The 25,667-nt window shown below is 35.4% G+C and overlaps 1 protein-coding gene across 2 annotated transcripts in view; it reads left to right on the top strand.

Moving 5' to 3' along the window:
* Nucleotides 1-25,667, top strand: part of LOC150095224 (syntenin-1-like) — a 101,053-nt gene that overhangs the window by 13,422 nt on the left and 61,964 nt on the right. For both annotated transcript variants that reach the window (XM_090410461.1, XM_090410462.1), the window contains exons 3-5: nt 11,306-11,506; nt 11,610-11,774; nt 14,820-14,995. In XM_090410461.1, coding sequence (XP_090266587.1) covers nt 11,306-11,506; nt 11,610-11,774; nt 14,820-14,995 — 542 coding nt within the window. The remainder of the gene's footprint in view (nt 1-11,305; nt 11,507-11,609; nt 11,775-14,819; nt 14,996-25,667) is intronic.

Below are 25,667 nucleotides of genomic sequence, written 5' to 3'. Positions count from 1 at the left end.
AAGTCAAAGCGACCATAGAATATTGCATGGTTATAATGGACAGACATTTACTGAGATTATTAGTGCACTTGAGGAAAATTAGGAAGGTAGAAGATTGGTTTTCTCTTTGGTAGGTGTATGTAAAAACATCTAAGATACAAAGGTGGTGAGAGAGCAGGGTAAGACAAAAGTAGCATCTAATAGCATTGACAAGAGAAAGCATGAGGGCCATTTGGACATAATTCAAGTTTTTTGCATTTCTCCCTTTCAAAACAAGTTCTTGATGTTTTGATCCATTTTCATACAAGTATACCAGAAAGCTAACTGCAATACTCGATTCTTCTCTCATGTTGCCTTGATGCATTTCTTAAGGAAAACTAAGGCTAAGATAAGGAACAAGAATTTAAACTGGAATGCGGAGTAAATGTTTCCATGCCTATAAGTCTTGTAGATGTTTGAATCAGAAGACCAGAAATAGTAGGCTATTCAGTAAGCAGATAAAAAAATTAATGTAATTATAAAAATGGAAAAAAAACTCATGTAAAAACCTTTATTAACATAGAATTTTCACCTGGGTATCATAGGCATTGTCAATATAACATCACAGAAAGGCAATTAAACAGTAGACGATGCCTATGATACCTAGGTGAAAATTCTATGTTAATAAAGGTTTTTTTTTATATGAGTTTTATCTGTTTTTGTAATTCTTTTAATTATGCAAATTCACCATAATTCATTATTGAAAAAAATATATAAAAAATAAATCTGCTAACACCTATATTTTTCTTATAGGGAGTAGGCAAGGCAGTTATTCAAAAAAAAAAAAAAAAAAAAAAAAAACGTAAATCTTGAAGATTATCTCACTTGGTATTCTTATGATGTTACACCAACACACGATTAGAAGCAGTTTTGTGCATATTGCTCACTGAAAGAGAAAAATCGACATTGTATTTTCTTTGCAGCAAACAAAATCAATTATAGGCAAATCAAATATTCCAGTGGTCATTCTAGCAGCTGGCATGAAGGAAGGATGCTGTCAACTAACATAACAGCAGTGAAATAATTAGTGTGTGTCTTTATTTACATTCACTGTCTGCACTGTGTTATTAAATCACATTATCTGCTCCAGTTATGTTAAAAATCCTGTCAGCTATGCAATTTATATTATATGTCTCTGTAAAAAAAAACTGTTTTTACACTGAATGTTAAGTAAACAAACAAAACTTCAATTTGATTGGTACAGTGATCAAATTTTTAACTGTATTCTTTTTAGAATCCAGGCAATGATTGATTTGAGACCAGATTAAAAAAATATACATTTAATGAAACTAAAAATTATGTACGTTGTAAATAAAACTAAATTAATAACTATAAAACTAATTGGATCCAAAGCCTTTTAAATTAAAACTATACTTTAGAGATCTCTTGTATCTTTAAAGGATAAATTCATTCTCTCACTGACTCGTTATATTACTAGTTTGTTTTCCTTGAGCTTAATCAGTCTACCAGATTGAACATTTGTTTTTTAACAACAAATTCCTACAAACAATAAATTTCAAGATGTGAGTGAATCATGGCCTTATAAAGAGGGATAATAACTTTCCCGTCTTTACTCGTTAGCATGTTTTTCAACATCTAAGTAATCCTTTAAGCTATTTTATCAACTTTTGCAATATGGCATCTGAACTTAAACTCTTTGTCTGCCATTATCCCCACGTCTCTAGCCTCATCAATTTCCTGCAATCCAGTGCCATCAATATGATACACCATATGCAACGTTTTCAATCCGAAGTGTATAACCTTACATTTTGCAACATTAAATTGACAATCATTATCATTTATCCACAATGCCAATTTATTTAAATCATCCTGCAAGATATCTACATCACCTTTATGAACTGTTGCTCTTCCCAATTTTGCATCATTAGCAAACAAGTGAATATCCCTCTTAAATCTTTCTCTATGCCATTGATATACAAATTTATGAGTAGTGACCCCTAGTACCAAACAATGAGTTTGGTACTAGGGGTTTGGTACTTTACTCCACTGGTCACCATCATTCTCCTAGATTCTACTCTGTGGTGTCTGTCTGTCAGCCCCCTCCCCCATCCATGCTTCTAGCCTCATATCCATTCCAGTTTTTATAATAGTTTTCCATGTGGCATTTTGTCAAATGCCTTGTCAGAGTCTAGTAGTATCATGGTGTAGCCATTACCTTTATCCAATTCTGTCACTTTATTATAAAATATGAATAAGTTACTAAGATATGACCTACCCTTTATAAAGCCATGCTGCCCACTATAGATTATCACATCCTTATTCACCCACTGTTGTATTTTACCTTTCACCAACTTTTTCCAATACCTTAGCAACTACTCCTGATATGTTAATTGGTCTGTAGTTTGCTACCTCTGTCATGGAGTCACCTTTATGCAGTAGTACTATCTTACTCTCTTTCCACTCCCTTGGAACTCTGTCAAAGCTGAAACTTAGATTGAACAGCTTCATCAGAGGCAGTGCCAATTCTCTTGTGTTAGATTTACTACCTTTTGTAAACAGTATTTACATTTAAGAGAGAGGGAGAAAGATAATTAAATTTGAAGAACTAAAACAGAAACTGATGAATCCGCCATGCCCCCCTGGCACCTACGGTGCCCAAACCCCCAAGTTCTGAACTGATAGGCCGGTTCTCCTTGAATTCTGATGACTTAAATTTTGAAGACTCGACACTCAGGGTAGTCCCTGAGTTTCAAAATATTTCAAAAAATGTGACATAAAAAGGCTTATCATTTTATGTATATAGGGTAGATTGTGTGTGTGTGTGTGTGTGTGTGTGTGTGTGTGTGTGTGTGTGTGTGTGTGTGTGTGTGTGTGTGTGTGTGTGTATTAGTTAGTCTTTATAACTATGAGGTAATTCAGAACAGTAATGCTTAAAAAATTATACTATAACCTCTAAATTAAGATTGAGTTTATATGGAATGCGGGGCTAGACAAGAGGGGCGGGAATGCAAAAATCATTATCATTAAAGTGTACTTGTACGACAAACATGCATACATGGTGAGCACGAACAGTTTCTTCTCTGCCCTAACCTTTCATGGACGGAATTGTCATAAAAAAATAGTCTGAACAAAACTGGAATAAGGCAGCAAAAGAATTATGCAAGGAGTTAATTTAGGTCAGAACATCTGCAACAGTTCCAACAGACTTGAACAGGACATCCTCTTCAAATAGTTCTACATAATTCGTCAGTCTCTCATGTAAATATCTGTGTATAGTTAGTTGATTGCTTTGCAGTGGAGAAATACTCTATGATGTGACCAGCCATTCAGTTATCCTTCATCATATTTTCTTCAAATTGATAAATACATTTATCTGCAACCCAGTGAGTGCCATAACACACCACTTTGTAGATTCCTTTTCTTGATAGGTCTTTTTCATTCACTCCAATTAGAAGGCATGGTTAGTGTGGTATGCTATGCTAGTATCTGGCTGCATGCACGATTCATTGTTTTGTACCTGCTCTGAAAGTTCACTGTGGTCTCTCACCAGTAACCACATCTAAAACTTAAACATTTGTTAGTCTTTCCACGTTAGTAGTGTGATGTGCCTACATCAAACTAGTGAAATTGACAGAACAATAACTTGTCATTGATTGAGGTCTATAACTGTTCACTGTTTCTAGTGAACAGTTCTAGATCTTCTGATCCTTCAAACCACATTGTATCAGTATGTTATTCTGTCCAGTAACTAATTTTATTTTAGCATCATCATCATCAAATTTCTGCCATGTACCCTTGAGGGGTGTACAGGATATGATAGTACTACATGAAAAATTTACATCATTACTAACTTTCTATCTACAATTTTCCTCCAAATCAGTCTGCTACTTGTCAAGACTTCAGCATTATCAGATCTTATATTTCTGTCGTCTAAGGCACTTTTAACTGTATCAATCCACCTATATCTTGGTCTTCCTCTGGGTCATTTTCCTGCCAACCTGGCAGAGATCACTTGTTTTGCTAATCTTTCCTCGCCCATTCTATATAAGTACCATACCACCTGAGATTAGTTCTGCTAGTGCGTTCCTGGATGCTGACAATGTCAAGTTCTTTCCTAATATCCTCATTTTTAATATGATATTGCCATTGATGCCATCTGTTCACACCTCTAATCTTTTTCAGGACTCTCATATCTGCGGTTTCTAGTCTTTGTTAAAGATCCAAGCTATTTTAAATATAAACCTGGTTTTTTACTTGATTCCCATGTAAGCAAACAGACAAGTCAGTCAAGTTTGCACCTGCAAGTGTTGCAAGTCAAGGCAACTCGTGGTAAAGAGAGTATAAGCTCTGATCACTATTCTTAATATTTACCCTTAATGCAAAGCACATCTGGAGGAGATGTATTATGCTATGCATTAAAGGCAAGTGCCACTACCCAGACCGGTTTTGACCTTTATTGAGGTCTCGTCAGTGGGTGCCAGGCTAAGAAATACTAAGTTTTAAGTAATACAGAGCTTATAAATATTTTACCAAAACAAGTTACCATAAGGTGCTTTGACCTTATTAAATAAAAATCTCAAGATGAGAGATAGATGTAGAAAGTTTTTTACCTTGGGTATAATATATGTTAAAGATACCAAGCTATTTTAAATATAAACCTGGTTTTTTATAGCATCATGCATCTCCTCCAGGAGATGTGCTTTGCATTAAGGGTAAATATTAAAAATAGTGATCAGAGCTGATACTCCCTTTACCATGAGTTGTCTTGACTTGCACTACGTGCAGGGTCAGCTAGACTTGCAACACTTGCAGGCACAAACTTGACTGACTTGTCTGTTTACTTACTTGGGAAATGGAGTAAAAAACCAGTTTTATATTTAAAATAGCTTGGTATCTTTAACATATATTATACCCAAGGTAAAAAACTTTCTACATCTCTCTCTCATCCTGAGATTTTTATTTAATAAGATCAAAGCACCTTATGGTAACTTGTTACTTGTTTTGGTAAAATATTTATAAGCTCTGTATTACTTACAACTTAGTATTTCTTAGCCTGGCTCCCACTGACGAGACCTCAATAAAGGTCGAAACCGGTCTAGGTAGTGGCACTTACCTTTAATGCATAGCATCATGCATCTCCTCCAGGAGATGTGCTTTGCATTAAGGGTAAATATTAAGAATAGTGATCAGAGCTTATACTCCCCTTACCACGAGATGCCTTGATTTGCATTACGTACAGGGTCAGCTAGACTTGCAACACTTGCAGGTGCAAACTTGACTGGTCTGTTTGCTTACTTGAGAAATGGAGTAAAAAACCAGTTTTATATTTAAAATAGCTTGGTATCTTTAACATATATTATACCCAAGGTAAAAAAACTTTCTATTTCTAGTCTTTGGTCAAGTCTTTTACTTCTGACCCAGCTCTCAGATCCATAAGTTAAAACTGGTTTGAACACTGTCTTATATATAGCTAATTTAGTGTTCTGACTAATTTCTCTCTTATTCCATATGAATTTATTCAGTTGACTTCCTACCATACCAGCTTTGTTGATTCTGTTGTCTATTTCCATATTTAATTTACCATCTCCATAAAAAATCGTGCCTAAGTAGCTGAAATGTTTTTCTTGTCAACTGCGTTGTGAATGGAGAACCTGTGGAACATTTTCAACGATTTTGCTTATTTTCATTGTCTTTGTCTTTTTATTGCGACCTTCATACCAAATCATTACAACAATTATTCAATTTACTCAGGGAATCTTGCAGACTTGTAGCGGATTTATTTAGAAGTATAACATCATGCGCATAAAGCAAAGAGCTAGCATTAACATCTCCAATTTTGATATCAGGTTTAATACCACTTTCCTTCATAACGTGATCCATATAGATAATGAACAACAGAGGAGATAATGTACATCCTTGTCTCACACCAGATTTAACATTAAACCATCTTCCTGTACTTCAATTCTTCTGTTCAAAATTATTTTTACATTATTTTTTTTTATTGTGATACACTGGTTTCTATAAATTAAGGAACAAAGAGAAAAACCACAACAACTCAAAAACTGTGTGATGAATTTTTTATGCAATTTGGTGAAAAGTGGCATGATATGAGATGTGAAAGAAACACTCACAAAAATTGTAATTGAATAGTTTAATCATGTAACATAAAAACAGTGGGCAAAAACAGAGGTCGAAATAGGATTATCAAAGTGCCTCAGTAAGGAATGTGGTCACCTGTCAGCAATACAGTGCTCAAATGATGTTTCATACTGTTTATAATAGTCTCCAGGAGCTCAGTTGGTAATAACAACCATTGCTCCTGCAAATCTGTCTTGAGTCTCTCATTGTTTTGAGGAGGGGTTTGAGAGCAGCAACCATTCCAGACATGCTTAATAAGGTTAAGGTCAGGATACCTTGCTGGCTATTCCATATGTACGATGATTCTTTTTAAAATATTGTTAAAGAAGCTTCGCTTGATGAAGACAAGCATTGTTTTATAGGATAAATGTCTTGCCTATTGCACCTGCATACAGATGAAGATAGGATCTACGACCTCATCTGTATAAGTTGCAGCATTCATGTTTCTACTAGGAAGAACATCCAAGTCACTGCATCCACCCAATAAGATGACTCCCCAAACTCTCACACTACCCTCACCATAAGTGTCCCTTTCACGAATATTAGAGGGATGATAATGTGCCCCTAGTTCTCTCTAGATCATAGCCCACTTGTTATTGCTTTGTAGAGCAAATTGAGACCTGTCAATAAAATAAACAGTACCTACCTCCAGGTGACATGGAGCCTGACCTGTTTCAAACTTTTTCTCCTGTGGCCCCACGCCAGATAGGGGCATGCAGAGTATCGGTTGACTAGAATACAGACTACCTTTCAAGTGCTCTGGCATCATAGCCTGAGTTGCTTTCGCTGAAAATCCAAATAAACCAATAAAATCCTTCATGAAGCCTTCTTCAGACAGTGGAAGCATCATCATCAGATTCCTGCCATGTACCCTCAAGGGGTGTACAGGATATGATAGTACTACATGAAAAAAATTACATCATTACTAACTTCCTATCTACAATTTTCCTCCAAATCAGTCTGTTACTTGTCAAGACTCCAACATTATCAGATCTTATATTTCTATCGTCTAAGGCGCTTTGTACCGTATCAATCCACCTATATCATGGTCTTCCTCTGCATCATTTTGCTGCCAACCTGGCAGAGAACACTTGATTTGCTAATCTTTCTTTGCCCATTCTGTTTAAGTGACGATACCACCTGAGATTAGCTCTGCTAACGTATTCCTGGATGCTGACAATGTCAAGTTCTTTCCTAATATCCTCGTTTTTAATATGATATTGTCATTGATGCCATCTGTTCATGCCTATAATCTTTCTCAGGACTCTCATTTCTGCGGTCTCTAGTCTTTGGTAAAGTGTTTTACTTCTGACCCAGCTCTCAGATCCATAAGTTAAAATTGGTTTGAACACTGTCTTGTATACAGCTAATTTAGTGTTCCAACTAATTTCTCTCTTATTCCATATGAATTTATTCAATTGACACCATACCAGCTTTGCTGATTCTGTTTTCTATTTCTATATTGAATTTACCATCTTCAGTAAAAATCGTGCCTAAGTAGCTGAAATGTTTTACTTGTAACACATGTTCTCCATTCACAACACAGTTAACATTTTCAATGATTCTGCCTATTTTCATTGTCTTTGTCTTTTTATTGCTAATACCATATCTATTACAACAGTTATTCAATTTAGTGAGAGAATCTTGCAGACTTGTAGTGGATTTATTTAGAAGTATAACATCATCCGCATAAAGCAAAGAGCTGACATTAACATCTCCAATTCTGATATTATGTTTAATACCACTTTCCTTCATAATTTGATCCATATAGATAATGAATAACGGAGGGGATAATGTACAACCTTGTTTCACACCAGATTTAACATTAAACCATCTTCCTGTACTTCAATTCTAACTGCTGGCTTACAACTTAAATAAAGACTAAGTATCTTGATATAATGCACCATTGACACCATATAACTGTAGTGTATTGAATAGCTTCTCTCTTGGCACCTTGTCATATGCCTTTTCCAAAGCGACAAAACTGAAATACAGATCTTTGTTATATTCCCATGCTTTCTCGACTATTTGTCGTAAAGCGAAGATCTGATCCTGACCGCCTCTATTTGGCCTGAATCCAGCTTGTTCTTCACCAAGCTTTTCTTCCACAATTCTTCTCAACCGTTTCTCAAGTATACTTGCATAGATCTTGCCAGCCAGGAACACTCAGTAGGAAAATACCTCTGTAATTCTCACATTCAGTTTTATTTCCCTTTTTATATATGGGTACTATGAGAGCTCTACTCCAATCATCGGGAATTTGTCCCTCTGTCCAGGCTTTCTGAACTATGCAGTGCATCCACTGTAAGACTCTTATATCACCATACTTCAGCATTTCTGGTCGAATATCATCTACTCCTACCTGCCTTTTGACATTTCAATCCTTTGATGGCTTTTCCTACTTCAAGTATGGATATGTATTCCTGGCTGCATGCCTGGTCAGTGTTTTTTACCACTATGCTGTCATCACTGCTTGTTTCATTTAGTAGTCTTTCAAAGTAATTACTCTATACTTCAAGGATATCTTTTTCACCCATTTTCATGTCACCTTTATCATCTCTAACTCCTTTTACAGCACTCTTTCCTCCATTCTTAAGCTTCAACAACAACCTCCAGAATATTTTGCCACCTTTTTGATATTTATTTCTATATGCTTGCCAAAGTCCTCCCATGACTTTTGTTTAGCTAGTTTTACACAGTGTTTAGCATTCTTGCATTTGTCTCTGTATTCTCTAAGTGCACAAGCTGACTTATTTGACAGGAACTTTTGATATGCTTTCTTCCTTTCCTTCACTGCCTTTTTAACTTCCTGTGTCCACCAGGGAGTTCTGATTTTTTTTTATCCTTGCAGAAAAATTCACCACATGCTTCTCTGGCAGAATCAATCAATCTTTTCTTCAGAGTTTGCCACTGAATCTCCAAGGTGTGATTCCTGTTCTCAAACTCTTTCATTTTTTCTTCAATAATCTTTGTGTATTTTAGTCTACAGTTCACATCTGAGAGAGCTGCTCAACTTTTATTCGCTTTAAAACTTTCTTATATGTTATTCTTTTCAATATGAAATTCAATTTTAACTCTCAAGACTAAATAGTGATCACTTCCAATTTCAAATCCTCTGTACACTCTGGTGTCCTGCACCAGGGAGAAAACATCACTATCAACAATAACATAGTTAATGAGACTTTTCTTATTCCTTGCCTCTTCTCTCCATGTGAATTTGTGCACATTTTTATGTTGGACACATGGTGTTAGTAATAACCAGTCCATGTCCTGAGCAGAAATCCAACAGATATTTGCCATTATTATTAGCTTTGCTCTTTTGTCCAAATTTTCCTAAAATATTTTTGTATGTCCCACAATCATTTCCTACTCTGCTATTTAGATCCCCAACAAGGACCAACTTTTCCTTTTTCATTGTGTCAGTTGCTTTTTCTAAAGCCTCAAAAAATTCCTCCACTTCTACCTTAGTAGAACCTTCTGTGGGACCATAGGCACAAATAAGTCTCATTGTCCAGTTCCCCATTCTCATATTTGCCCACATTACTCTACTTGAGACTGACTGCCATTCAAGAAGATTAGCCTCATATTTTGTGTTGAATACTATGGCCACTCCTTCTTTTCCTTGATTGTCATTGCCTGAATATAACATTTTGTATTTATTGCTCAGAAAGATCTCACCATTTTTTGTCTTTTTTGTTTCTGTCATTCCTATTATGTCGATCTGGTACTTATCTAATTCCTCAGCTAGCTCCATTTCTTTCCCATTCAGGCTTCTTATGTTGATAGTACCGATCTTTAATTCTGGTGATGTTGAGTTGGGGTTTGTTTTCAGATTTGTTTTAGTAGCTGACTTTTCGCTGTTCACCCTGGTTCCCTGGCAAAAACAACGGGGGCCTTGTTTAACCAGGCAACGCCCCATCCGGCATGAAATTTTGTCATGTTGTACCATCATTTTTTATTTTGGTTTAACCAATAAGAATACAATTTGGTCGGCTAAATCCCAAATTGCCAGCCCATCCTCGTTCATTCAGTATCCAAGTAGATACCCAACAGGGTGCACCACGAGAAGGTGAGGATTGGACATTAGGTCAGAAGCCGTGGTCGGTTCTCCACATTCCTTTAAAGGTTATGTGGAGGTCTCCTCTCAGTTATACAGCTTTGACCACTTAAGCGACAGTGGAAGCAGATACTAATAATCCTTTTGCTGAATTTGATTCAGCCATGATCTGAAGTCAGATCATAGCTGATTCAAAGTAGCACTCCTGTTTATCGAACAAATAATCACAGATATTGGTCGCTCACGGTCTGCTTTCACTGTATCTCCAGGATGCTCTTTGTTAGAATTAGTTTCACAGTCTGTGAACCATGGAATGACTCACTCACCCATCTGGCTTCTTCCTTCTGACTTTGGCCAGCCTCTAGTCTTATGATGGATCACCACCTGAATTTATCGGTTAAATGATGTTTTAAAGACATAGCCAAGAATTTTGCTATCACAAAAATAGCTTTTTCTCACTCTAGACAAGAAATGGATAAACCACTGAAATGCTCCCTTTTATTCCCATGGCTCATCTGCATGTGCTGCTGGCAGCACTACACACACTTGTATATGGTAACTCCTTGATAACTCAGCATCTCTTTTTAAATAATGCCTGACTTTCAGATGTTTCATTCCTTTTCCTTCCGAGTTGTCATGATTTTTCTCTTTGTTCCTTTATTTATGGAAACCAGTGTAGTAGAAAGTAGTAAATAATAAAATCATTTCAAAATCCATGAAGATAATTTTAGCCCACATTCAAAGTTTTTTCATGAGTCTGTTCTATTAATAAAGTTTGTGTTGCAACTTAATATACACAAAGTGATCTTTCTGTTAAAGTTCCAGAAGCAGATCTAGTATTGTTGCATTGTAATTCATGAAACCCCATTGGTGTTCTCATTAATAACACACACACACACACTATCATGTGTTAATTTGCATTATGAATAATTAACATGTTATTTTTGTTTGATGTAAGCTCTCATCATTTATTTTTAAAATAAATACATTTTGCATCGGTTGAAATTTTGCATTCAAGTTATTTTTATGTAATTTATTTTATGTAATGTAATTGATATGAATTTATATTGAGTCATTTACTGATTTAGATGTCTTTATTTGATATATTAAATATACATGTTCCTATTTCAGATGCAGAACCAGTCCTTTCTACAAGAGGGACACAATCAGCTTCCTTCAGCTCCAGAAAATCTGCCATATCCATTAAATCCCACTTCAATTCCTTCATCTGATAAACTTTCTGGACTTTATCCTGCACTTACTGAATACATGGGCCTCTCTATAACACCAAGCGATATTGCTACATATTCTTCAGAAATTTCCACCTCATTAGTATGTTTTTTTATCATTTTACTTATCAAACAATAATCTAATCATTTTCCAAAATTTGTTTTTCATCGCATGGCAGCTAATCTACCTCTTCTTTTGTTGACAGAATCAGGATATTCTTCCATCACCATCTTTTAATCAGATGGTTGCTCCACTTTCAGGCAGTTCGCAAAGTTTGATGAGATCCCAAGTGACACATGGTATTCGAGAAGTCATTTTATGTAAAGATGTTGATGGAAAGATTGGAATTAAAGTACAGGCAGTAAATAAGGTGAATACAAATAAGATTTTGAATATTTTAATTACTTCTTTCACATATCATCTTAGGATGTTTTAGTTTTGCTTAAATAAGCTGACTTGTTTCATATTTTTCACACTACAGAAAGATGTAGTTATCGTTATATAAAATGCACCAAAAAGTTTCTTTCCAGTTTTTTGTTTTTGGACTCCAATGCATCTTTAAACAAGTCATTTGGCATTTCAAAATTATTATTATTATATTGGTGTACTCCACTGGAATTCTGGGCTTTTTATGAGTGGCTTACCTTAACTTACTGCTGTCTGTCTCCTTAAATTTACTCATGGGCAATGTGTTCACCACTTCCTTCAACCCTTTGTTGATGCACCATCATTCATTTTTAGATATATCCCTTCTTTTCCCATATGTTAGCAAAATCTATAATACAATCCCTCACATAATGATCTATTATATCTCCTTTTCCAACAATTTATCAAATTGCCTAAGCACTTTTTATCCATTTGTGTACCTTCTTCTTCTGCAGTGAGAAAGATGTGCTTACTTTTCGATTTGAATCCTGTTTACAACACAGGGAAGATTTCCATAGATCCCTTTCTGGAAACTTAAGGTTCCCTCTCCCCTCTCTTCCTCACTAAAAATAGACAAACCAGTTAGTGAAAACATGCCATCACTAATAGATAAAATACACAATCATGCACCATAGGTTACTTATCATGTATGCTGAATAATTAAGTTTATCTAGGTCCTTTATAAAGTGGAACAATAACTTTATTATTTCTGCTCATTGGTTAATTCTTCTCTTCACAAATGTAAGCCTTTGTGTGTCTTTACTACTTTTGTAATGTGTTTACCAAACATCACTGTCCAATTTCTGTCACTCTTGGATTCTCACACTCTTTCAATATATTGTATATCCACTAGCATAATTCATAGTCCCTGGAGTCTTCTCAATCCAAAATGCAAATTAATTGCAGCATTGAAGTGGATAGCACTCTGCTTCCCAACCTGTTGTCTGCAAATTTAACCTAAGCATAAAATGTGGTAATTAAGAAAAGCCATATAAAAATGTTAATTAAACCAAAATAAATTATTTGGGCTTCTCTACCTGATAAACTTTCTTGGTTACAGAATTACACCATTTTCAAAAATTTATCACAAGAAACTGGTGTAGAACCAAAGTACAAGTGTCCATGGAGGTTACAATAAATAGAAAGAACAGTGTCTTTTAAACGTTGGTCATGTTGTATGCAAAAGATTGGTGAGGGACTTGTTCCACTTCAGAAAAGCGTTCCTAAAATAAAACAAAATATACTGTAAAAATCCCTTCTAACACCTTTTCATTCCCAGTACTCTTTTAGTCCTAACTTTTTAGAAATTAGTAGGTGGTGAATCAGTCTCCACCTTTTGTCACCATCCACAGCTGAGTCAGTACTAGATTAAATGATGATATTCCTGATATTCCTATTCCTAACCAGTAGTATGGTTAGGAGCATCATCCCAGTAGTATTTCACTCATATGTTTTACAGCCAGTTTTAATGAATTTTGGTATTAAAACCCTACACATCTTTGAAAAGAAAAAAGCCTGATATTTCAGAGATTGACAAACTCTGGAATTGACTGGAAAGGGAAGAAAAAAATAAGAAAAAAAAAAAGGCTAGAAAAATTCCTCTAGTGTTGACTAGAATTGAACGCTGTTGATCATTGGTTTAGTAATGCAGTCAGTAGAAATAGATATTGATGACAAGATTGAAAAAACATTGAAAAGGGATGACATTAGAAGACTGATTCGTTTCATAATTATCTTAGTTGGTCAGGTGAATAGCACCTTAATGGTGTTTGTTCACATCCCACTTTGTGATATGGGATATTTGTGGCTGTCTGCAATGAAACCATTAGAAGAACCACTGCTCTTCTTAATTGGAAGCCTTATTTACTTTGGCTTAAAGAACCAAACAATTATATTTGATCTCCAGAGAGAATTCCCAGATTCTTTCCCTTAACATTATCCCTAATACTAATGTATTAAGAATTGACAACCTTTCATGGATAGAAATCCATGAAAGGTTGCCAGTTAGCTGATCTCATATGGTGGTAGCAGGGTTTTTCATCCCACGTACAGGCACGGCCATGAGAACATATGCAATTTACAAACAAAAAATACGGTTATTAGTGATAATGTTTAGTAGATGGCATTGATGGTAGTAGTGTTGTTGTATATAGTTGGAATTAAGTAGTAGGGGAAATGGTGGAATGTGTAGCAAAGTAGAGTGCCCTCTGCAATGAGTCTTTGGAGGTAATAATAATCAAAAAATCTGTAGCCAAAAAAAAAAGCTATTTTAAACCCCCCCCCTTAGTCTATCCATAATACATTAGTCCTGTTATGGATGAACTGAGGGGTTTTGTGAATGAAAATACTTAGATAATCTTGGAGCCTTGCAAAACCAAACATGGTACTTTTTTTTTTAATCTACTTTGGGCTTATAATAAGTAGGGCAGTGGTCTCACACCTCGCAACAAAAATCATCTCCCACCAAAAACTTTCATGACCCATCCATGCTACCATGGGATTCGTACCTCACAATCTGTCAGTTGAAGAATAGTAATCCCATCCACTTGGTCAACCAGGCTACCACCAATCCCATGTAATTGATTCCTTTTCTATTTTGAAATTTTGTATTTTTCTGTTATTAAAATGTATCCTTTTTGCTGTTGTATACATTAAACATGTTTATTGATATCAGAGGTTAAAAATAATGATTTATAATCATTAGGCAAAACAAACCAGAGATTGGCTAATTTCATGATAACATTATCATGAAATTTGAAATCTATAGGAAAACGTTAACAATTATAGCAACAATTTATTTGTTGCTATAATTGCCACAAAAAACCACCTAAATCATATGATTTGTACTGTTTATATATATATATCTCTTGATGCACCCATATTTTTATATTAAATTATACTTTAAATAAGTATATAACTGTTAAATGAAAATAAATGTGATCTGATGATCAGTTTTATTTCATTTAAATTCTAATTATTATTTTTGTAGGGTATATTTATAGCATTTGTACATGTAAACTCTCCTGCAGCTAAAGTTGGATTAAGATTTGGAGATCAGATATTAATGATTAATGACATCAATATGGCAGGTTTCAGTACAAATAGAGTTCATGATCTCCTTAAAAAGGTTTCTTCAGAAAGAATCACTATGGCAATAAGAGATAGGTGAGTACAAATAAAAAGCATTAGTTATGTACATATAAATTATTTATCATTTATATGATGTATATTTATATCACAATCTTAAAAAAGAAAATAATAATTTTTGAAAAAAAAGTAGTATTTTATGTACAATGCATAAGTTCAGGGAAAATCAATATAAAAAAAATATTTTTTTTATGATTTATTCACTTATATAATGTTGAAATCAGTATTAGAACATCCTTTTTTAGAAACATACTGATTTCATATTTCTCATCAACACATTGGTCAGTCATGCTCTATAAGGCAAACAAATGGATGTAAGGACCTGTATGTGTCTGATGGACTGCGCTTAATGGTTTTTGGAATTAGGTGCTTGGAAAAAGTGTTGTTCAGTGAGAGTTTGGAAGTGCAAAACCAGGGAAACTAGATATATTAGGGGGAAGCAATCAAGCATGTGTCTAGCCACCCCTGGGACAAATGATTGTGAGTGCAGGAATGACGACTGTGTGGAAATAGCCACCCCTGAAATAGATAAGTATGGGTGCAGAAATTGTGAAAAACTGGGTGCAGTTTCCCAGGTTTCGAATCTGAATAGGCAGGTAATGATATTATGTAAAGCGTAACCGTGTGCCCAAGGAGATGTTTAAATGTATGTACTCGAATGTCTGAAGTATATCGGAAAATAGGATGGGAGTTTTTGGCATTGGTCAGCTCAACTTGGCCAAAAATAATTGGCATCAGCAACACCTGGTTGTCAGGGAATGATGTAGTTACAGGGATAAAATGTAATGGATATTGTATTTGCAGAGAAGATGGAGGAAATAGAGCAGGAGGAGGGGATATTATTAATGATAGCTGAAGAACTTCAACCAACAAAAGTAGAAGTTAAAGAAGATTGTAGATCTGGTGTAAATGGTTCATTTGAAGCTGTCTGGTGTGAGATAGAGGCCAGTAATACAAATTTTTTGTTGGTTTTTGCTATAGACCTGGGGATCCAGAAGAAGATGTAGACAACATGCATCAGCAGATAAGCACAATGAGTTCAGGCCAAGCAATTATCATGGGGGACTTCATTTATATTGATGTAGATTGAAAGAATGAAGGGCACGTGGCAAAATGGAAATGAAATTTATACAGTTACTGAGGGATAATTACCTGAAACAACATGTGATTGAAGGGACCAGGGGTTTGAGAGTGTTGGATCTGGTAATAGTATCAGAATAGCCATCTATAACTGCAGTAGCAACTCCACCTCCAATTGAGGAAGTGACCATGATAGCAACCTCCCTTCTTGTGCCAGGAAGTTGCTCAACATGTGGCAATATGTAGTCAAATAAGGGTTTATGCACAACTACAAAGCTGATGATTATGATGAACTTAGGAGGCAACTTGGCGCAGTACCATGGCATAAAAAACTACATGGAATGAATGTCATTAGTGCATAGGAAGTGTTCAAGGATTGTTTGAGCCAGACAGTATCAGATTTCATACCCAGTATCAAGAGGATAAACCAGGGAGGGATTAAGTGGGTAACTAACAATATAATGCAGGAACTTCAAAAAAAGAAGGCATTGTTGAAAGAATATAAACTGTGATCATCCATGAGCAGTATAAAGCACAAGCAAGGAGAGTAAGGGAGTGTGGTAACAGAATCAGATTATGAGAGAAAATTAGCTAGCTGGCCAATGTAAATCCAAAAGAGTTTTTTGCTATGTAGCAAGTAAGAGAAAAAATGATAATGGAAAAATAATTTTAGTGTTGATGTCAGGAAAGTGACAGAAGCAGAAGAAATAGTTCGGTTATTACTTAAGTGATCACTTTGCAAGAGTATCTCATCCAGGAGATAACTTTGCAGTTACTGGCATGAGAGAGAGACTGATATGATCACTGAGGTAAATGAACTGGAAGTACTTAATGTATTGAAAAATATTAAGCTGAAATACCATTCAATCCCACTGCTGTATTATCATTGATATTTTTCAATACATTAAGTACTTAAATTAATTAAGCACATTAAGCTAATCTGGTACAAAAATGTGCAAGAGAACTGTCAGTGCTGCTTGCGAAGTTGGCAAGGTTCTAAGGGAATAGAAAGAGGGTAAGGTAGTTCCATTGCATAAAGGGGACTCCTAGAACAGAAGTAGCAAATTACAGACCAATTAGTATCTCTGGAGTGGTGGTTAAAAGTAAAATTCAGGAATGGGTGGATAGGAATATGGTACTCTATAGGAAGCAGCATGGCTTTGTAAATGGTAAGTCCTGCCTCAGTTTATAATAAGGTGACAACAGAATTGGATAAAAGCAGTGGCTACACCATGATACCACTGGTCTTTGCAAAGACATTTGGCAGAATACCACGTGGAAAACTATTACATAAGTTGGAGCAAATGGGAATGGATACGAGGCTGGTGGCATGAATGGAGAGGATAAATTAGCAGTGTGGGCAAAGGATAATGATTGTTAATTCACCATTGTAAATTGTAAGGTTAGGGATGAAAAGATTACACGCTTCATATCATATTGATGGTACTAGTTTATAGGACATTGATGAGGGTAGGGATCTGGGGTTGATGGTGGATAGAGATTTGAAATTCAGAGGACATATTTTAAGAGTTGGCAAAATAACTCAGAGAATTATTTCAATGCTGAAGAACACATTGACACCTAAAGATGGGGAGGTTATTATCCCTCATTACAAGGCTATGATTCAGCCACATGTTGACTACTATGCACAGATTTGGTCATTTGCATTTCTTGGGGATCAGGAAGTGATGGAAAGGATTCAGAGACAGGTAACCAAACTGGTGACAGGTCAGAGTTTACCTGACGGGCAGAGGAGAGTGAATATGATAGAAACATATAAATTATTAAAGAGATTCTATAATATTGACTCAGAAGAAATTAGGGAGAAAATTAAGGGAAAAGTAGGGAGAAAACATAGGGGTCGCACTTGGATGCTGTCTGAGTGTGGTTAGTAAGGGTGTGCAGAGTGGGTTCTTTACCTGAAAAGTGGTAAATGAGTGGAATCAATTTCCAGAGGTGGATGTGAGCACTTCAAAACAGGGAATAGGTTAAAGAGATATATGATAGATATTGTGTTAATGGATAGAGTGACTATTCTGCGACAAGTCTTTTGACTTCATGGAGTATCCAATAATAATAAAATATAACCGAAGAGTAAACTCTACATTTATATACTATCAATGGTATGCAGAGAATTTAGACTTCAAAAGAAATGTTATCGTGGGATGCCATATTGATGACATAACTATTCCTGACATTGGTGACTACATCATCAAAATCAACTGTAGTCACATTATTAGCTATTGAAATGCAAGAAATGCTTCATTCTAACTATGAATCTGATGGTAGTAGTGTAATGGTCTGGAGCTGTTTCTTCTGGTATGGATTCAGACTTCTAGATGTAGTAACTGAAAGGATGAACACTGATGGATATACAATACTTCTGGGTAATGCAATATTGCCTACATTGTACTAGTTTTTACAAAATATGCCCACATCTATTTTTAACATGATAGTGCAGTATGTCATACTGCCAGCACCATTTCAACATAGTTCGATGAAAATATGCAGGAAAACTTTTTCTGATCTCAACCCATTAAATGTTTTGAGACGAACTGGAACATTAGGTTCCAGTTCATCAGACAAAACAGTACATTCCACAGAGGTCATGTTGAAGGAAGAATGGTCCAAAAAGTATTCTTGATAATGGGGGACTCTCCTTAGAATCCTGTTATCACAGTCTGGTAAAAGTGTACTAAGGCCAATAGAGAGCCCACACACTGTTGAGATACGTGCAACATGTGATTCTTTGAAGTAGAGTGCTATCCCCATTACTTATTTCAATAACAATGTATGTAATCATTCAGCGAAGATCATTCACATTGATTTTGTACCAGATGTAAATACTATATTAGTGACCATCAGTAATTTACATCAGCATGGTTGGCTAAGTGGATAGGGTATTTGCTTTTCACCCAGCAGGCTGCAGATGCAAATCATGCCATGTGCATGGATGTTTGTGATTGTCTTTAGGTGGAAGATGAATTTCATTACCCAGTATGAGACCACCATGCTTAGTGGAGGCCTGAAGTGATTTGAAAGAATTCCATGTTTGTTCTGTAGAGCAGAGTTTCTGGACTATATATATAAAAATAAAAAATAATAATTTAATTTAAATATAAAAATAAAAAATAAATCCTTCTCGTCCACAGTATGAATGTATTAGGTTTACAAAAAATAAACTTTTATGGATGAAGCCACATAAAAAAAATTATATTTTTTTATTTGCTCATTAATCTAAAGAAGAGATTAAAGTGATGTAAGTCAGTGGATGGATATATATTCATGTACTGGCATTCACGAGATGCTACTAGCACGTACTTTTCCAACAATACCACAAACGAAAGAACAGCTTTAAATACAACCACAACGTTTTAATGTTAATTATGTATAGAGACTCTCTATGATGTTCTTAGTTTATTTAAGCTTCAGTGTTTTAGTGTTTTTTTCTTTTTTCTTTCTTTTATAATGTCACCTGATGAAGGTTGTTACAAGCCGAAACTAGTAGTGTTTTAATATTAAAACCTTTTTACTTAAATCTCGGTTCTAGTCATTCAATTCTTTTAAAAAATATGTATGTTAACTGAGTTAATGATCATTCATTCATATATATAAAATGTTTTTTTTTTTATTTAAAATATACATTGGAAGATAGGCAACAAAACTATTTAAAATCTTTAAACTATTTATGTATTATAAGAATATATTGCAGAGAAAAAGGATTTTCTTTTTGGATATACAATAGAAAGGAGGCAAATGATACGTGAGCGGTAGAGAGAATTTGTCTTTTTAGTAAAAGAGTCAACATTACAGTTCAGTGTCACTCTTTGCTATCTTTCAGTTGAAATGTATCATCAGCAGTGTCAATCCAGAACAGGGTACTGGTTGGATTCTTCTACTCAATGAAATTTTTTTTTTTTTTTTTTTTTTTGTCATAATACTATTCCAGTGAAAGCCTGCTTTGTAGGTTCCAATTCAGTGATTGATGGATACTGGTTATTTCTTATGTGCTTAAGGTAGAAGCTGTAGATGACAGCTTTGGTGCAGATGAAGAGGAAGTTGCATATTCTGTGTCTTTTCTCTTCTATATGGACTAAATTCCAGTAGTCTTCTTGGCTGTGTGTGTAGTTACAGGTTACAAAGGGGATAATTGGAACACACACTGTGTGTGTGTGTGTGTGTGTGTGTGTGTGTGTGTGTGTGTGTGTGTGTGTGTGTGTGTGTGTGTGTGTGTTCCAAGGCACCTGAAACTTCACATAGCCTCCACCACTGTGTATGTGGGAATCTGGCTTGGCACACTTTGATTTATATGGGAGATCAATTGGCTGTGTGTGTAGTTACAGGTTACAAAGGGGATAATTGGAACACACAGTGTGTGTGTTCCAAGGCACCTGAAACTTCACAGAAGAGACACAGATCTGATTGTCTAAGTTGAAATTTGTAGAACTTAGGAGTTGTCAAGATGCTGTGCTATAGCCTCCACCACTGTGTATGTGGGAATCTGGTTTGGCACACTTTGATTTATATGGGAGATCACTCTGAAAACTGGGTGGCATGTGCAAGTTTGTAGATAAGAGGGGTACGGATGAATACGTGAAGGGTGATGGAGGCAATGACATGAGGAAGTGGCATATTTTCTTGTAGTTGGAAAGAAAAATTGGAAGTGAGGCTTCAGTTGATACAAGATGAAAGGTAGGCTCCCTGCAGTTTTTAGAAGAAATTTGGATTCTCTGAGGCATAGCGATATCTGGAAAGGCTTTTATAATAGCAGCTTCCATCTGTTGATGTTGCTTTTCAGTTTTGGGTTTTTTCAATGGTAGGCATGTGAATATTTTCCACTTTAGGGTCTGGGCCAGGAGGTCCCCCTATGATTCTTATTCCTGCTCAGTTCCATGTAAGGAAAAGAAAGTGCTGGCTGGTTGTGAGACTTTTTATGTTTCTGTATGAAAACAGTGGTATTATAAGTACAGCTGACTCTGCTGATTCCGTCAGTGTGTGTGTGATGAAGTGTAGAGCATCTCTGTGAAAATGAGGTAGTTTAGGAGGTAATGGTGCAGAACTGGCCATTCGGAGGATTGTGGACAGTGTAAGTCCTCTGGTGGATGATTTCATAATCTAATCAAAGGTGATCACATAAGTATGGACTTCAGGATCATCTTTAGCAGAAAGATGATCCTGAAGGATGTAATCTATTTTTCAAGGGAAATCAGACCTTTACCTCCCTTATTGAGTGGCTTACAGAGTGCAGAGTAAGTTGTCTAGTTAGTATTGTTCAAAATGAGACGTGATTTCCTTTTGAATGTGATGGAAAAAGTCTTCATGGGGTGTCAGTACTTTGAGGGTATGCCAAAGCACACTAGCAGCCATCTGGGTTGATTATTAGGACTCTTCCTCTAAGTGAAGATATTGAATGTATGCTGTTTCATTTTCCTAGTACCTGTTTAAAGTGGTTGTGCAATTGTATCTTGTTCAGCATATTATATATTTTAGTGTTGCCAAGGTGTATGCCTAAGTATGTTTGTCCTTCATTTGACCAGATACATTCAATCAGAGAATCACTTCTAGCTTTCCATCTGCCCGACCACAAGCCAGTGGTTTAATTTGGCCCCTGAGGCTTGTGCATACAATCTGTGTGCTTCATCAGTTTAATGCCTTCCATATAACTTGACACAGAAATTCCTTAAATTTTGGAGCTGTTCAGCTTCTTAGTGATTAAATTTTATACACTGCTTGGAAAGAAGTCAACAGATACCTCATGACCAAGGTGTTTCGTGCCATGTAACAAGTTGTGTATTTGTAGCCAGTATAAATTGGAGGAATATCATGCTCCTAAGTCTGCAACTGTGTCCATGTGAAATGGCTGCAAGAAGGGAAACTGATGGAGTTAAAAAAAAAAAAAAAAAAAAAAAAAAAAAAAAAAAAGTTGGGATGCCATGTTGCAGGCCTATATGTTTGGCAAATTGTTGACAAATTGGGCCATTCCAGGTCAACAGCCAGTGATACCATACTAAGAAATGAAGTGCAAGGAAGCAACTGCAAGTCCTACATGAAGTGGATGACCACCACCACACTCACCAAAAGTGACCATAGGGGTGATTCCAAGGATAATAGTAAAAAACGCCATTCATCAGTCGGCACATTGAATGCAGAGTTACTGGCAGTGACTGGAATGCAAATCTGCAAAAAAAAAAAAAAACATTGAGAACTGAGGCTCACAGCTGGGTTTCCATGGTAGGACTGCAAAATGCGAGCCCCACATTACCCGAATGAACATGCATCATTATCTTCAGGGGTGCAAAGAGCATGTACAGTGGGATTCAGAAGCTTGGAAAGTTGTTATGGAGTGACGAATCACACTACATCGTCCACCAAACAGATGGACAGGTGCAGCAGATGCCTGGTGAAAGTCTCTTAACAGAGTGCATAACCCATCTATGACATTTGGAGGTGGCAGTGTGATAGTATGGTTCTGTTTTTCCTCATACCTCCATTTGTGGTGCCATGAACATTCAACTCCGAAAGATATCTGAACATTCTGGACAAAATGGTGCTTCCTACTTGATGTTTCTATGGAACTGACCATTGTCTCTTGCGACAAAAGACAATGCACTGTGTCATAAGGCTGCTGCTATAATTGTGTGGTTTGTGGATATGAATGTCATCACACTTGACTGGCCTCTATAGAGCCCTGATCTCAATTCTATTGAGCATCTGTGGGATGAACTGGAGCATCGGATGAGGTCAAGGAACATCCATCCCACAATAGTCCATGACCTCATTACATGCTTACAGGAAGAATGTTCCAAAATGTCCATTGATTGCTAGTGTACACTTGTGGAAACTACGCTCTGTAGGATTGCTGCAGTCATTGCAGCAAAAAGAGGTTCTACATCTCATTAAGGTAGGCACCATGGCTGTTTGTTCCTCACACTATGGTATCCATTGACTTCTTTCCAAGCCATGTATTTCATGATATTCATGGGCCAGTAAAAAATATAAATCTCAGCTTAAAAATAGTGTAATTTTATGTGATAATAAGTAGTATTAAGTTCCCAAGAAGATGGCAACGTGACATTTGCCGAAATATCGGAAAGTATATATTAAAGTTTATTTAATTTATATTTCTAGTATACGCTGTCAATTCCTTAAATATTAGTTATCATGTTTAACCAGCGTATAAGCCTCTCAACAAGAATAATAAGTAATAATTTGATAATTATGAATAAAATTTATAAAAAATTAAGACAAAAATAAATTTAGAGATTAAAAAAAATGAATTAAAAAAACTCATTAATTATTCAAAATTAATTAACAATATTCTTCCATTTAATGAGACAGAATGCAGTTTATTGGCATCTGCAGTATTAATTGAGTATTAATAGTTTTTTATTTTTACTTTTTTTTTGTTTTTACAAATTATTTTGTCCTTATTAGCAAATGTCCTTCTGATAATTGAAATAAGTGTATCATAGGACATTACTTAAAAACTTTTATTATTTAACTGTACTACTGTTCCTAAAATTTTTTCACTTTTCATTGTTTTAATTTTAGCCATACTGATATGTTAGACCAACTGTAGATTATGTTTTTAATATCTAAATTAAACAAACTTGTGATATTTGTGCTGTTTACATCTTAATCAGTATTTCTGAAGTCTGTGAAGTGTCTTGTTTGTGTACCCAAAGCAGCATTTCTTGCTCATTACTGACTACTCTTCCCATTTCGGTGTCATTTGTAACTTTGACATTAAAGTTACCTGTCTGTTATCTTTTGGGGTTCTATAAAAAGTTTCATGGATAGCAAAGCTGTGTTTCCCATATTCACTGTGTACATATGGTTGTAGATATTTTAATATGTTGGAAGTTTTTCCACTTGGTTATACTATAAATTAAAGATGCCAAAAAATTATATTCTTGGTTTAATCCTTTATCCAAGTGTAAGCAAACAAAGTTTGCACCTGAAGTAATTTCAGGACTGGGAAACTTGTATATAGAAGGTGCAAACTTTGTTTGCTTACGCTTGGATAAAGGATTAAATCAAGAATATAATTTCTTGGCATATTTAATTTATATTTTAATATGTACAACGAAACAGTAATAAAATTTATTACAAATACTTAACAATTTAAATTAAATGAAGGAGAGGTTTTTTTTTTTCAACTTGAAGTTATTAACATTCATATTGCAATAATACTGCTTTTATAAATAATTTTCTATACAAAATTAATAAAGAGAGACTTTTTTTTTAGAAATTGCAAGTTGAAAAGACAGGAAGCGGGATCTAAGATAACACAGAATTACAAACTAGTGCAGGATTAATTAATTCCCATATCAACATTTGATGATGTCAGAATTATTGAAAATCCCTGGGTTTCTGTGCCTATAGGTAGTTATTCTTTGTTTTAGAAAATGATGCTAGGTGTACCCACATGAATTTATTAATAACTGTTCTGCTTATATTAATGGCATGGTGATGAGCTTCTTAAGAATAAGCTATGTTAATTTTGAAGTACCTTAGTATCAAAGCATTAGCTAAATCAAAGAAAAATCTTTTATATTTCTCTCGTTCAGTTCATTACAGTTAATATAGAGCTTGGTAAGAAACACAAGATTTGAACTGCTGTCTTCTTTGTTAATCGGCAAAATATGCTTGGTATCTGATTGTCCTTTTGATTGAAACTTTATCACAAGGCAGTCACAACCTTAATTAGTTTTATTTTACTTTGAGATGGGAGGAGGGGGTAGTGTATCGTGATTTTGTTTTGTACACAGATTTTGTAGGAAATTTTACCATTTCTGTCTTAGTTCAAATAGCCTATTGCTTCTCTTTTGTAGTACAGTCTTTACATGTTTCTGTTTGCTTATCTAGCAGAAATATCTTTAGAGAGATCTTCTAAAAAAAAAAAGGACAGTAGTTTATTCAGATTTAGCTTTTCATATAAAAAATATAAATAAAATAAAAAACACATGATACCGAGACAAAAATTTGACCATTATATACAAAGGTCATACACAATTCAAAGAAGCCATGGAAGTCAGACTATAAGAGCAGTAAAAGCCAGAGCATGATTCTTAACTATGTATCCTATCCTATCCCAACGGCTTTAACAGGCCTTTAAGGCCCACAACCTTCCAAGCATGCTTGGATTTCGTAACCAAAATAGGAGGATAGAATGGTCACTCCTATGCCTCAAAGTATTCTTGGCTGTATCCCTGTGTGTTCACGGGGCCGGTTTGCCTGCTTGCGGGATGAAAAACCCCAGATAAACTGGAAAAAATCTGCTATCCGTGCCCAAGAACTTGGCTATGGCTGAGGAAGATCCTTGAGCTCCTCATGTCTCCAATGGGAATCGAACATAGGACACTCCTTCCCCAGGCATATGGTTGCGAAGCGGTAAGCCACTAGGCTAACCGCGTGGACTCTTAACTATGTATGGGCAGCTTTAATTACTATATCCAATCCAAACAACACCAAACATAAAGTTATAAGTGTCAAATCAGCAATGAATATATTTGAAATTACACATTGCATGTTGCTTCTATATGCGTCCTTTATTCGGTATAATAATATGAACCAGAAGTGTAAAGGATTTTCTCTCTATTTATATTAA

Source organism: Typopeltis vanoorti, chromosome 20 (assembly GCF_054136105.1).
Source record: "Typopeltis vanoorti isolate ZY-2024b chromosome 20, IOZ_Tvanoo_1.0, whole genome shotgun sequence".
In the NCBI taxonomy this organism is placed as follows: Eukaryota; Metazoa; Arthropoda; class Arachnida; order Uropygi; family Thelyphonidae; genus Typopeltis; species Typopeltis vanoorti.
This window is presented reverse-complemented; position numbering and strand designations above follow the sequence as displayed.